Source organism: Neodiprion fabricii, chromosome 2 (assembly GCF_021155785.1).
Source record: "Neodiprion fabricii isolate iyNeoFabr1 chromosome 2, iyNeoFabr1.1, whole genome shotgun sequence".
NCBI lineage: Eukaryota > Metazoa > Arthropoda > Insecta > Hymenoptera > Diprionidae > Neodiprion > Neodiprion fabricii.
The window spans coordinates 39205936-39221163 of record NC_060240.1 but is presented as its reverse complement, the minus strand read 5'-3'; the positions used below and the strand labels follow the sequence as shown (position 1 = coordinate 39221163).

General features: G+C 38.8%; 1 protein-coding gene across 3 annotated transcripts; it reads right to left on the bottom strand.

The window, feature by feature from the left end:
• Positions 1-3515: 3515 nt before the first annotated feature.
• LOC124174944 (armadillo segment polarity protein) lies at positions 3516-13193 on the bottom strand. Of its 3 annotated transcripts, none has more exons than XM_046554623.1 (10): positions 13060-13193; positions 12122-12185; positions 11800-12030; positions 10800-11594; positions 10415-10683; positions 9988-10329; positions 9673-9846; positions 9239-9541; positions 7230-7326; positions 3516-5002 (listed from the first exon to the last, which is right to left on the bottom strand). In XM_046554623.1, the coding sequence occupies exons 2-10, from the start codon at positions 12156-12158 to the stop codon at positions 4818-4820; spliced, it is 2433 nt and encodes an 810-aa protein (XP_046410579.1). In that variant the 5' UTR covers positions 12159-12185; positions 13060-13193; the 3' UTR covers positions 3516-4817. The 3 variants fall into 3 exon arrangements, with proteins under 3 accessions (XP_046410579.1, XP_046410580.1, XP_046410581.1); XM_046554624.1 differs by having other exon boundaries at positions 9673-9843; XM_046554625.1 differs by lacking the exon at positions 7230-7326 and having other exon boundaries at positions 4859-5002.
• Positions 13194-15228: the final 2035 nt, after the last annotated feature.

The following is a 15228-nucleotide window of genomic DNA, read 5'->3' as shown; positions in this document are numbered from 1 at the left end:
TAAAGAATTTCGATACGAATCCGGAGCCGACGTCTACAATCGGAGTCTATTTCAAAAACAATCTGCTTTAGCATGGTACCGATCGATGAGTCGGAACATAGGTATATAATCATTCACTGCAAGTCACTTTCCCTCCGCACTGCGGGATCAATTTTTACAGTATCCAATTAACCGGCTTCTACACAATGGACTCTCTTGAAATGAAAGTAAAGATGAATATACGGGCAATCAAAGATATCCTGCAATCACTACATCGAGTACGGCCGAACCTTCGTGTACAGGAATAATCAACGACGAACTTATACACAGCGGGAACAAAGTGACTAACAAATAAGAGATATTACGTTGTACGTCAACTTATTACTATAAATCACCGATATAATAATGTAAAACTGATTTAATCATGAAAATTATGTAATATCATAATATTTATGCTTGCGATATTTTTCTCCGATCCATCCGGTTATTCACAATTTTTCCGGAATTGTTACATTATAACGTGGACACTATTTCTAACGCTGTAGGTAGACCTTTTACGTCATATCAATTTCAGAGAACTGATCGAGTGACCTTTAAAGTGACTCAAATAGAAAAGCAATCTTAGTTTACAGTAGCTGGATTTATTCATTCCAAATTTGAAAGCGTACTCGACTTTTCCTGCAATATTTTTCACTTTCGTAAAAGTAACGTGAGACAAACGACTTTTAGCAATTTGAGCGGAAGGTCTCTATCACATCTTCGTAATTGAAGAGAATAACAATACAGCACTCCGTTAGCGTTCATTGAGTGTGCACAACGGCTTCTGTACAACGGTCAGAAATGCCCGTCGGCGAATTAAATGGCGTGAATTTAACGAGTGACCTTAGCAGTCGTCGCCGTACACGTATAAAGTCTATAAGTTATAACATAATGCTCAGAAAGTTTGCAGGGAGACATGCAAAGGTGAAGGTCTCGTGATCTAGTCTAGGTTCTATAATCGCTCGAATCTCAGCAGGAGAAATATACCGGTTTGACATGACCGGAGCATAGGTGCCACTGGTAAAACAGGAGCATAATTTCCGGGGCTTTATTGTCGCTCAACTGTGCAGTTTATACTGTTAAAAGCGTGTCGATTCGAGCACGAAACGTTTTGTGAAGCGAATTATCTCGGTGGGAAAATAACGTGGACCGAAAATCGGTAAGAAACTCTCCGTTCTCGGTACGTACGGTCCCGCTTCCTGGTATACGTGCACTCGGCAGAAAGTCTGAGGCCCAAAAAGTGGGGCCCCATCATCGCGGAGTACGATGACCTCCTTCTTTTGTTATTGAAAATAGTTTCGTCTTCCATTGGGTAGGTCAGTGACTAAGTGCAGTGGCTATCGCTAAGTACAATAACTGCGTTAATTCGTCTTTCAAAGTGTGAGAAAGCTGCGTTATAACGGTTTCGGACGAAACGTGGACCGCGGTAACGATAATTAGGTCCGTCAAGCGTTCACCAGTTTCAAATGACATTTAAAGAATTTACCGTTGCGTACGGGGACAAAACGCTTGATGTAATATGTTTCGAGAAAACTTTCACGACGCGTGTGTCGTTCGCATTTCCAGACATTTACACCGATTTTTATACATCGTCTAGAAACGCTTTACTAAATAACAATTGGGTAGTGCAATTAAAACAGTGAATTGCTAAATAACAAAGCTTGACAATAATCTAAATATCATGTTATAGTAATGATTTATGAAACTAATGTTGAGGAAATATAGTTTCCAATGTTCTTGCTTTGTTCTGTCGTTTCGAACAGTTTTCACGAAGTTTGATTGCTCCATGAACGTTATAAAACGTTGTATGTTTCATGCATGAAAAGATCAGTGGAGCACAAGTACTGTTTGCCACACATAAGGCTTTTTTAGTAAATTTAATAACGAAATGTTTGCAGTGACCGCTGCATTGGAATTTGATTGAATCGGTTCACTCGTCGCGAAAGTTACGCGAATTTAAATTATTCTCACTTTGAATGCGAACATTGTAGGCCGAGTACCGATTGTGCATGCGGGTGAAGCGATGGCTAATAATATCGGCCGACAAGTGTTTTAAATTCGATATAATTTGCGTGTCCGCTTTATTTGTATACCGACATTAAACGATACATTACATATACGTATACGAATTATGTATTAATACGTTTTAGAATCTATATTCCTTAATACTGAATGGAGTAAATAATCAATCCGATAGGCAGTTATTACTGCAATTGTCCTTAAATAAATTAAAAACTAAGATAAAAATTAGGATTTACTACCCTGTGAAATGCAGCATAATGCAAAAAATTTACTTACGCTAGTTTATTGTAATTAGTATATTATTTATATAATATGTTAATTATAATATATTTTAATTTATTTTCGTTTACCCTCCCCTGTATCCGAGTGTGTTATTAAATATTTTAAATTTTCAATCCTTTTTTTCCTCGTTTTTCTTCAATTTTCTTCGGATATATATATATGTATATACACGAATGTGCACATGTGTGTATATATATATCTAAATCTATTCTAAATAAACAACACCAACATCTTTCCGTTTCTTAGCCGTGTAAATTTAATAATATGGTAATTCAATATAGTGCATCAAAATTCATTCACGAACACTTAGCCGCCTCGCATAAATATACCATTATACGAATAGATTTTATTACATATCAAAATTGCAAAAAAAACTATATAGTAGCTATAGAACAGACCGAGGAAATTCGACCGAGACCGAGAAACTGTCCTCAGAAAAATTCCAGAATCACCGATTTCTGGCATTACTATGCGGCGTTTTAATTGAATTTTAATATCGAGGATAATTGAAGGAATAATCAGCACGCGCCAAGAATATCTTATGCATTCGCATCTTTCTCTCCATTAGTCAACGCGGGTGTTATCTTAAATGCCGACACATTCACTCAACCCGATTTTCATTCAAAGCTGAATTGCTTGCTGCAGTTTTGATTCTCAAATCACGTATGCGATGAACACGAACGATTTGCAAATTATGTTTTCGCGATTGGTGAATGCAAGCATTCAGGATCGAATGGATATCGATGTCACAACTTAGGGGTATGCGTTGACGTTACGTAACACTGCGGCACAGTCGGTGTCGATGAACAGTCGTTTTCCGTTTCTGAATCGTCAGTTTCCCCGGTCTAATCCGTTACTCGTATGTATTTTATAATCCTATTATACGTGTATACTCAAGACGTGTCTGCGACCCCCAGGATATGATTACGATAAAAAGTTCATCGTAAGCTCTGGAATTCCATTAAATAATCCAAGGTACGTACCTAATAATTTCGTTCATTTTTAATTTTTCAATCTTACGAGATTGGTCGAGACCGATACGCCAAGACGTTTTACAGATTGCACATGAAAGGCAGGCAAAACCTTTTTGTTATTTAAGTCAACATTCCGACGTCCTACTTCTTTGCATCCATGTATGCTCATTGGCAAATAGCTGCCGTTTACATATTTTAATTTGACAATTTTGAATGCGTGTCGCGTTCGCATCGATATCATCACTTTAATGTACAGAAGGACTCACGTATTTGTTTTTTTTTTTTTTTTTTTCATTCAAATGCAGAGAATACCGTGCAATGCGAATAATTATACTTATCAATCGCATTCGAAATTTGTTTTAAAACTAGATAATACCCAAGGAAGGGAATGAAAATCAAATGCAATAACAAAAACGAGTGGTCGAACTAATAGAATAAAAGGTTACTTCACTACTATCATGCCACGATCTAACATAATTACTGCATACATATATGTAATGCTAACACAGTGTAATAAACTTGATGCTAAATCGATGCTTTTATTTCAACCTTTTGTCATTTTAACTTGCAAACTCATATTTGAAAGCGTTGTGAAAGATAAAAATAAAAAAAGTGTTCCCTATTTCGATGACAGTGACAGCTGTTCAACAGTTCCGTAAAAGTAAAGTAAGGTTCCTTCGTAATTTATATCCGAACACAAGGAGTGATTTAGTTTTCATGAGTTTAGTCGTTTGAAATTTGAAAATTAAAGAAATATTGCAAAGAATGCAAGAAGAAAGTGATAAAATCAATTGCTATATTACCTTTTGTTTCAATTTTTATTACGTAATAGACATTTATATAAAATTATAGTGTATAATAATAATAATAATAATAATAATAATAATAATAATAATAATAATCTGACCTATGGCGATTTTTAACGATGAAAAAATGAATGACGTAGTCAAGTTTATCGCTACACTTTTGTACGTAACATAAAAATTTTGAAAATGTTACGTTGAACACCGGACAATTATAAGAGGGGCGGGAGGGAGGGAGGGAGGGAGGGAGGGAGGGAGGGAGGGAGGGGGGGCAACGATAAAAAAAAAATTCACTAAAAAATACATTTCACGATAATAATAGAAAATTTAGTGCAACAAAAAATGCCAATAATACGACACGACGGTACCTCTTAAAGATTCCGTAACGCAGACAGCCTCACTACACGATTTTTTTTTTTATCTATAGATACATATCTAGTAAATAATTACTAATAAAGTCATATTTTCACATGCAGATTTTCTGAGCTTCTAAAAATTGTTTGGAACGCCTGACGACGCGTTATCAGTTCACCACTGCGAAATATCTCCGTTAACGTTGATCAAAAATATTTATATATAATTGAAATGCAAGTAAAAGCATCGATTTATTAATTCGATTGATGTGAATTTCCTTGATTCAAAAATTAAGAAAGAAAACAAAACCTCACAATTTGAATTTCGTATTACGGAGGTCGGTCGATGATGACTGCGACACGGTCTAGAGATCAGTGTCGTACCATGCAGCAACCTGATTGTTGTCTTGTGGAGGTGCGGGAAGTTCTTCGAGGTGATCAAAGCTCAGATCACCATCTTGAGCAACGTCCATGGTGTCCATTGCGCCGTACGTCGATCCTCCGCCTATCTCAAGTCCTTGCATTGAATCTATTGGTATCTGGTCATAACCTGGCAAAAAAATCAACATTTTCAGCATGTAATCAATTTCCTACCTGGAAAGAAACTAACGGTAACTGTCCAAAATAAAAAATAAAAAAATTGAATAGAAATTATCACTGCAATTCTAGGTCAAAGAAAGGTATTTTTTTAATAACATATAGCTCAACTTTCTGATTTACATATAGGTAGATATATTCCTGGCATGTTTAGGTATTGTCAAGCAGAAGTAGAAAGATTATTCGTCATTTTACTTTAAATCGTCGATTTGCCGTTAATCTATACGCGATGGAGTAGATCGTGATTACTGAGTAACACAGGACAGTTAAGAAGCTTTAAGTAATGATATAACAGGGATAACAAGCGGTGTTTTAGCTTGTTTCTTCAAACTTTTCAAAAATCTTGAACTAATCCAACTAATCGTAAATTTACTTACTGTTCAACGAATTCGCAAACTTTATTCAAAATCTACACAACTGAGAACTTATTTTCATTGAAGGATAATCATCAATTGCAAGAAAAAATCAGTTTCATCATTACATGAATTGGAAGTTAAAAGCTGTTTCAGTCATACGGAACTGGATTCAATCATGCGTTTTGTTATTTTCTCAAATCAGTTTTGCGATTTTCGATAGAAGAAACGCGAGTGAAAAGGAAAAAATAGACTTAGTATATTTAATCCAACAAAAACACACGTATGGACCCTTAACTAAGGTGGAAACTGCATAGAAACAAGCACTCCAGAGGTCAAAGTTATTGATTTCTCAGCTTCAATAAACAGAGAGGGTAAGATGAAAGGTAGGAGAGATTACAAGTCAGCGTAGGAGTTGCCTGATTGCATGCCTTTAGATACACAGTTGACTGATCACCTTTGTCGGCTTCCTCTATTTTTGTTTAAAAAAAATCTTCACTGTGAATTTATATTGTTGTGAACGAAAATACAAAATCAAACCTATTACCATCTCTCTTTACTCGCATTCAAATTTAAAAAAAAAATAAAGTAAAACAAGATAAAACTTCATTTTGCGCAAAAGATATTTTCGAAATTATAATTGAAACGTAAGATTTCATTAACAAAGGTGTTTGAATATCTGTTGGCAACAAATACACATGGTTAATATTGATTGTTATTCAAAGTAAGAAGCAGAGCGTTATTTTTCATGATAAGTGTTAAAAAACGATACATTCTACCAAACTATTTTTTAATTTCAACTGCACAACAACAATGCTATATCATAGACGTGCAGTAGATTCAGACACACACACATGCGCAAGCGGAAGATTTAGTGACATGTTTTCAAGCATTAACTTGAATAAGTTTCCGTATTTTCATTTGCTCTACACAAGTAGACATGTTTACGATTGGCGTTGAGTTTGAACGTAGTATAATTCAACGAATGAAAAGATGGATTAAAAGTACTCTCTAAAGTTTGCGTAACAAGCATTGCTGAATGTGTTTGTACAAAACCAGCGGAATGTTCAACGAACTTAAGAGCAATTCCGTGTACTGCAAACAGTAAGAAATATACACTAGCAAATAGCAAATACGTAGTGTATAATTAACACGAAATAGTGGATACAGTTCACAATGTTAATATTAGCAAGCAGATTAGAGTAAGTAAGAATTGAGGTTCACCTATGTGTTACCACGAGATATTGTTGATAGCCTTTTACTTAAATGTAAGTCCGTTGGTTAAGCTGCTGTTGGAATAACATTACATTAAATATAATGACTCTAATTAGCTAGAAGTGTTAAGTGCTTAAACGATACCCAAAGATTGTGAATTTTAATAAGATAAGGTTTACTCGGTTTAGTTTTGTTGAAGAAAGGAGGACAGGGGAGATGGAAAAGGACACTACCACAGGAAAAAAAAAAAAAAAGAAGAAACAACACTTGGACGATCTTTTTCTTTAAATTTTACAATGCGTGTGACGCAAAAAAAAAAAAAAAAATTCCGTCATTCTATCTCATGGACAAAAGTAATTACTTACTTTTCCCGACCAACCACTTATTTAACAAAATTCTATTAATTAGTTCTTTTCATGGAATTGAAAACTCCCGTTCGAAGTGATTCTTCAAACAAATTTAGCACAACATGGTGTACAGTTTGTTTCTATAATTAAATCGTTCAACGTTTATTATTTTACCATTGTTTGTGATGCCAGCAGCAGTGAATAACAAGTATAATTAAACGTAATGCAAAAGGGAGAGCAAGGATGGACGAAATGTGTGACTTACCTTGCGGCTGGTATCCCCGACCTCCGTGACTGCTGTGCACACTAGGGGGTCCTTGTCCATACATACCATCATAGCCTTGATCTGGACCAAGCATGTCCTGGAGAGTAGGTAGGCACAGGTAAACACAAAACTTAATGTCTAATAGATTAAAATTGTTACGCCCTCTGCGTTCTACGGTTGAGATCCGATTTTACTCAAAGTAAAGAAAAATAAGTGATAATAAAAAAAAAAAAATTTAATCAAAAAACCGCACGAAATAAAGGGTTAACACAATTTTACACGTCGAGTAAAAAAAGGGGACGGAAAAACCGATACATCAACCTGCAGGGAATACGGCTCCTCTTCTTTTATGTATGTGCGTACTTTATACTTTACATTATAAAGGAATTTTAGATTAGAATACCTTGTGTCTCGTGCGACATAGAATAGCAAAATACATTCCCATGCAGGGTTTATATGGTGTATATATATCTGTGATTTTAAATTCAACTGTGCGATGTTTGTTTCTAAGGATGTGTCGGGCACGTGTTGGAGCCATAAAAATTTTGGAACGGAAAAAAAAAATCGTACGACGGTTTACAAGGTGCAATTGAAGTGATTCAAGTTCAATTTCATTGAAGGGATTTTACGAAAACAAAGAAAAGTTCCACAATTGTCCCAATTTTTCATATTCAGGAATATTAAAATTCAATTGGATTCACTTCTCTGTCTGTATTTTTTTTTTTTATTCAGTACCTTTTCTGACTATACTATACGCTCAACACATTCTAATTTTATGCTTGTATTTTTCTATTTTGCATGTACACTACTTCCCACGCTTCCATTAGGCACAACGCTATTCTATTTTTAAAACAAAATCGTCAATATTGACCTCGTAAATTGACAATCAGAATAAGAAGAGAAATTGATTTGCGTGATGTTTTCTTTGAATTCTTATTTCGGTTGTATAGGATATTCAAAAGCGAATGTCTTCCATCAGGAAATGGTGCATACAAAACAAAGGGTCCCCTTACCTTCCCCTGCCCTGTTAAAATCGAGGATCACTTTGTGACTGTTTCAAAATAAACCAGGTTACATACCCTAGACTTTGATGCTAATTTTGGACGAGTAGGTAATAGCTGTAATAAATCAAATCTTCTCCTAACATACCGCGGGTTTGTTGTGCTCTGTGAGTCGAAATTATAGTGAGCGGAGTGATAACAACTGTCTACTACTCGATCTATTCCAAGGAGGTATAATATCAATTGTTGCAGGCTAAAAATTATACAAAGAGCAAGCTTAAAATTGGTAAAAAAAAGCACATATGTATATGAATGTGATTACACGTAAGAACGCGTTTAATGTTATGTTAGATTAAGCTTTGCGCAATTGAACATATTTCAATCGATTATGAAAAATAGTTTTTATGTACATAATAGGCCAATTCGTGTGTTATGCGTATTGGAATAATGGACAAAACAATAATGCAACAGTCTACTATGCTATTATCTACCAGCTGCTACTGCACGAAAATTTTCATGTGTCAAATACGTAATACGTTTTATGTAGCGAATTAAGCGAGCACTCAGTGCTGACAGGAGATTCACAGGTGTGGAATATTCTGCACCTCTGTCACTTTAACTGTGGCTTCATTTATACACCATTCAATGGTTGATATTGGAAAACTGTCTCTCGTTTCCGCCCGTGTCTTTCTCTCTCTCTCTTTCGCTTTGTCTTCATCTTTTTCTGTCTCGTTTGAAACATGCTACTCTGTACAATACTTTTCCTTTGATCACCCATTACGCTTTGCACAATACGAATGAAACAGCGGCCCTCGCAACAAAAGGGAATAACACGTACATACCCACCCAAGTTATTAGAAGAGTGGAAAAACGAAAGAAAAGAAGGAATGTTCTGTCGATCTGGTGATATTCACGAAAAAACCTAGAATTATTTCAAGGCGGTTTGATGTGAAAACTAATAGAAGCCACAGTGCGAGTGTCTCGGATAAGAAAATGTGCTGATTTTACCTGTAAGTCTGGACCCATTCCGAGATCAGCGTTGTTCCAGAGGCTGGTGTCTTCGCGGAATAGCGAGTTAGTCAGCTCCATAGATAACCGTTTCTTGTAGTCCTGCGGCTTGTCGTCACTCATTCGGAAAAGCACGGCAGCTGCGTAAGTTGCAACGCCTTCGTTCCGCGAGTGAAGTAACTCAGTTAGCGGAGCGGTAGCTCCTTCTTGCTCAATCATTTCAGCCCCTTCCTTATCCGTCGCCAATTCGCAAAGTACTCCTGCCGCGACGCGTTGAATATTCTCAATCTCGTTGAACAGCAACTAATGTTCCATAAAGGTAAAAGGACATCGGATAAACAAAAGACTGATACTAATCTGTGATAAAGCAGGGTTGTGATATACATCACTAAAAAGTAATCTGCAGATTATAAGTTGATCATTAGAGTACGGACCTGGACGAATATCGGTATAACAGTTTGAGTTCGAATGATCGCTCTGTTATGCGATTCTCTGGCTAGAATGTGCAAAGCTCCAACTGTGCCTTCCACAATTTCTTCCATGCGCACCCCATCTGCGTATGCTCCAGCTGCCTGTTGGCTTCCTGTACTAGCCACTGAGGATCTCTGCTGCAAGATAACGGTGATAATAAGCTCGATAAGTCAAGATCAACATTCGGCATGTGACGTGACACTGTATTAAGCGTTCTTTTATTTCTGTGTCTAATACGTTTGATTGAATGATCGAGACATAATTATAAAGGAACATACTCGCTGAGTATCCTGGAAAGCGCGCATGAGGAGCCTAACCAGATGATGAATAGCGCCATGTTCGCGTAACGGAGCATGATTCGCTGGGCACAGAGCCAGATTACGAATAAGGCCAATAACAGCCTTGACCAACGGCCAGCGCGAAGGCGGATGCAGAAGCTTGACTATGACCTGAATGCCGTAGTTCAAGCGGACCGAATTTTGGGCCATTTCGGCGTCGACGTGACGCGAAGTTAGATGACGGAGAGCACAGACTGCTGGCTCTGTTATCTCCTCGCGATCACCAGCGCTGACAATAGTGCGCACAAGTGCGTCGACTCCCCCAACTTGACACACTGTGACCTGAAATAAGTTTTTGAAATACTTTTGTGAATATTTTGCTTCTTCTCCTCATTTAAATCCTTACTCTGTAAGAAATTTGACGCACCTTGTTGCGTTGATTGTTGCATGTCAAATTTGACAGAATACCGGCTGCGCATGTGACAACGTTTACGTCGCTTGAAGTCAGCACCTGCACTAATCCTTGCAGCAGACCCTCCAGTCCGTCAACTTTTGTTCCTGCGTCAGAGAGATTTCGCAGTGTCCACAAGCAATTCTGAACCAGTCTTGGACTCGAGTTTCCAAGATGCATTGCCAAGGCTTGCATACCGCCAGCTTCGACAATTGCTGGTTTGTTGCTGGAGCACACCGACAGCACTGGGGAAGAGAAAAGAATACATATTGAAATATGATTGTTGCGTAAGAGGTGTCAGGGATAATTTCAGAGTGAATATTGTCTATAAGTCCCTAGATATTGTTAGATTATATTTTACCCTTCAAGACTCTGGAGGTTGTCCACAACAGCTTCTCATACTCATAAGAGCGCATAATTCGTACAAGTTCGATTGGTCCCTGAGAAGCGAGGATGATCAGCTTGCTTTCTTGATTGCCGTAAGCGAGAATTTGGAGACAGTCGGTTACAATAGCCAAAAATTTCACGTTGTTACGCTGAAGAAGAGCAACCATCTTCTGCAGTCCACCGGCAAGACGTACGGCCATTTTAGAACCGTCTTGGTGAAGCAGCAGATTGTGAAGCGTGGTTATGGCGTAGAATAATACAGACTCTACTGGTGAACTCAACAGCTTAACAAGGGCGGGGATACCGCCACTTTTGAAAATAGCCAGAAGCCCTTGTCTGTGGTGAGACAAATTGTGCAGAGTTCCGACCGCAGCTTTCGTTGATTCAAGATCATTGCTGTTTGAGATTGCTCGTACAAGAGCAGCCACCATTTGGGGACTGTTCATAATAGCGTGTCGTGAGGCTTCCTTTTTAGACAACTGATGCACCATCATAGCAGCCTGCGAAACTATAACCTGATCCTCGTCGTTGAGGAGCTTGATCAACTCTGGAATCGCACGAGTTGCCAGATCTGCATCATCCTGATAGTTGATCAAGTTGACCACTGCGTGCTTCAACATTTGGCTTGGCTCTGCCAGTCTTTGAACTGCGGTCGGTTGCGCTGGATCATACTGTGTAGATGGTATCTCAATACCCTCCTCTAATGTTTCAGGGAACATTGCTGCGCGTACACGCTGTGATCTCGTGTGGCTCAGTTGTTGATTCATTTCTGTTGAAATAAAAATGATTGTTGAATATTTTAATTGAATTTTACAAGATTCGTTAACACGTACTCCTCGCTGTTTACAACTTGACAGAATTCTTTTAAACTGAGGCTGAAGTTTGTAGTAATTTCAAGTAGGAAATAATACTCCGTAATATTTTGGGTTTTTTTCTTCCATATGTAATAAATATTTCAATAATATTTTCCTCACCGTCGACTTGGTCCTGTGTGAATCCTTGAGCGAAGCCCTGATCCAAGTCGAACATGAGTTGGTCTCCCTCTATATCGTCATCTTCCTTTCCTGACAGAGACTGCGCCTGAGTCGCAGCCCCTGAGTGGATCCCCGAGTCGCCCATGTAGGAGTTTTGTTGCCACATGAGAGTCTGCTCTTTGGCAGAGCCCATCGGTAGGTCTGCCGGGCCTTGATAGCTGCCGTGCGACACTGGAAGTTACGAATATAACAGAAAATTGATTCAATTTCAAATCGAAAGGCCCTAAGGTCAGACCTGTAATTCAAATCAGATGGTACTTACTGGGTCTAGATTGATTCGACGTCATTTGATAACTCATGGCTCCAACGGGCGAAACACTCCACACCTGCATAAAATGGGGATTATTATGTAATTTTGTATCAGATCGATCGGAGTAAGTTTAGCATTGAATGTGTATTACGCAACAGTCTGAAATGTCACAAATTACAACTAATGAAAGCACGTCTTTTTTTTGTTCAGAGACACCAAACTGCATATAGATATACGTACATATGTCTAGCTGCTATGTAACTTTCATTCTTATGCAAATTTGACAACAGACTCATCGCTCCTATGATTCATATTACCAGCTAGCTAACGATTGTGAGATAACAAGTATCTCGTAATACGCACTTGTAATATTTAGATTAACACCAGTGTATTTAATCATACAGATATAAAACATATATCTGATCTAAGCAGAAAAATGTACAAATGTATGATAAAAAAAAAAATAAATAAAATAAAATACATGTCTACCACAGTCCTCAAAAAACCTATTCACGCTGATAGCAAAGCGAATAGTACAAGATGCACGCAGGTGCACATATCCGTTTGAGTAAAGCGATAGGTAGGTAGTTTTTTTTTTTTTGTTACTCTCCCTTCTATTTCTCTTTTTTTTTTATTTTCCATACTTAATTTATCGACGAAACGCCGGGGATCGTACGAACTGCTTTAGAGGGTGAAAAAGGACCGATAAAGCGTATTAAACGAGTGTGATACGCGGAGTGGGCCAAGAAACCGAAGCGTGGGTACGCGTGGGTGTTGCGGCACAACAAAGGGCTCAAGAATGCAATGCATCACCATTTTCTGACAATCGGAAGGGGGCAATGGAAGCACTTTTGACACACCCAGGCGTAAACACGAAAATCGGGTATAATCAGGCCTCAGAGGGCGAGACCGGGGGCGCGGATAACGCAGGATAACATTGTTTCACTTACCGTTTACCAGAGGGTCGATAATTATTGTTATTCGTGCGAATATCGTCCGTCAAACTACGCGAGTGACTCACTTTACACCAGCCAGCTTCCAGTTCCCCCTTCCAAGCACTGCCTCCTCGCTCCGCCAACTAAACATGGCGGATCCAGCGGCCGCAGCGCGCCCTTTACGACGAGACGAGGACCTGCGCCGCGCAGAAAGTAGTCCCGATGTTTAGACCCGGTGATTAGAGTATGACACACTATAATATGACTCGAGTCGATATACTGTGCCGTGTCGGCGGTACAAAGCATGCGTGAAGTTTCAGCCTCCCGCAGAAGCTTCGGGGAACCGGTCAACGGCGCTGACTCGGATCATGGGACAATTGGGTAGAATTCGAATTGAAAAAAATAAAACAAACTGTCACGATCCGTAGAATCTTTGGGTTAGGAGGAAACCTTTTTTGTGTTACTACGCCGATAGTGGACCGAACGATCAAGTGCCGAGTGTTGCCACTTGACTAATTGTTCCATGTGCTCGAAATAGGCAATAAATTCGATGCTGTACGAGCCTCTCGACGCTCTCTGCATACGCCTTTTTCATCATCCACTCTTTGTCGGATTTTTTCATCATTCGGGTCTGAGGACATCGTTTGGAAATCGGAGAATTCCCAGCTGACTAAGCCGAACACTAATCGGCGGCATTGCGTGACTCCTATACGTACTACAGACTCTAGTCTACGGTATTCGGAGAATTAGAAAAGCGCGGTATACGCGTCAGAACTATTCCTTTATTTCATGTTAGCTTATGTTCTTAGTTTGTGACGAAATTCGCAGATGATAATTGACCGGGAAACTTCCCTCGTGCATCGTCCGCAGGTGTAAATCATACTTTTATAAGGATTTAACATGTATGAATCTACATAATGTATAGGTATAGTAACAGTTATACCTAACTGGTTAATAAAGTTATTCTGTGTTAAATTCTACTGGATTTATCTCTCCATTTCCATATAATAATCGTAAATATTTCATCTTTCAACAAACAGTCGCCCTGTTGCCTACATCTTCTATAATCACGTGGCGTGCTCCATAGGGTTCGAGCTTAAGCAAACATACATGATTATGGCAACAAAAAGCCAGCGTTTGTAGATATATTTCAGATAAATGATTGTTCGTTTATTATCGATGGATGAGATATTTAAAATTCTGCGAATAACTTTTTTCCCCAGCTAGTCTCGTTCAGATGAAATTGTATGATTTTTCTCTTTTGCTTCTAAACGAAAGCCGCTCGAACCGCTCCCAGCTTTTTATGGTCAGAATCGACCCTTGCAGGGATAATAGGGAACCGCTATTTTACCTGAACGAAGCGCGGCAGCACAGAGAATTGCTTGAACTGCGCAGTTTGAAGTCTAGCTAACTTTGTACAAGGAATTGTTCCTTTTTAATCTTCACTTGGAAACGAGATAAGCCTGAGCAAGTTGACCGAAGAATCAACCGTGGAATTTATACTCGCGCGTTCCTGCAATTACCATTATTTAAGTAGCTATGCCGCGGTTTTACACGCCAGACTAATGTCTAGCTTGAAACTAAATTGATTTATTATAGTTGTATTATAGCTGCGTAACATGACCGTAGTATAGTAACTCCAGAAATTTGAGCTACGTTTATCGCTCGTAATTATACCATTTTAGCAATTCTGATAGATTATCTCTTCGTTCTCAATTACAGCGATTCTATTTGCTTTTGAAAGTAACTATCGAAACGCTCCGAAGATTCTAAAATCGGCGCATGTTATTCTCGATCGGAGGTGCCACAAGCGCCTACACGAATGCAACCGATATAGCACGCGCGCTTGGCGTGTAGCGTGTGTCGCTCGTTAGGGGAGCGTTTCCAAACGAAATTTGTGTTATTACCGCACGATCGCGACAAAACGAAGTCGTGAGTTAAGCGAGACGTAAATCGGAGCAAAACGGACAGTCCGCTTTTCAGCGCTTCGATTTTTCAAGGTGTTAGGCCCATTTAGTCAAGCCACTCAGGCTTCATGCACGGGTACGCGCGTGTATCAACGGTCAACTTTACGAGCGGGAGCCTCGAGTCCAGCTATGCATGGCCGGCTACAGATTGCGTTCGAAATAACAGACATCGACTGTTATAGTGCAAAGTAAAATGTATTGGCAGTTCGGCAGAAGA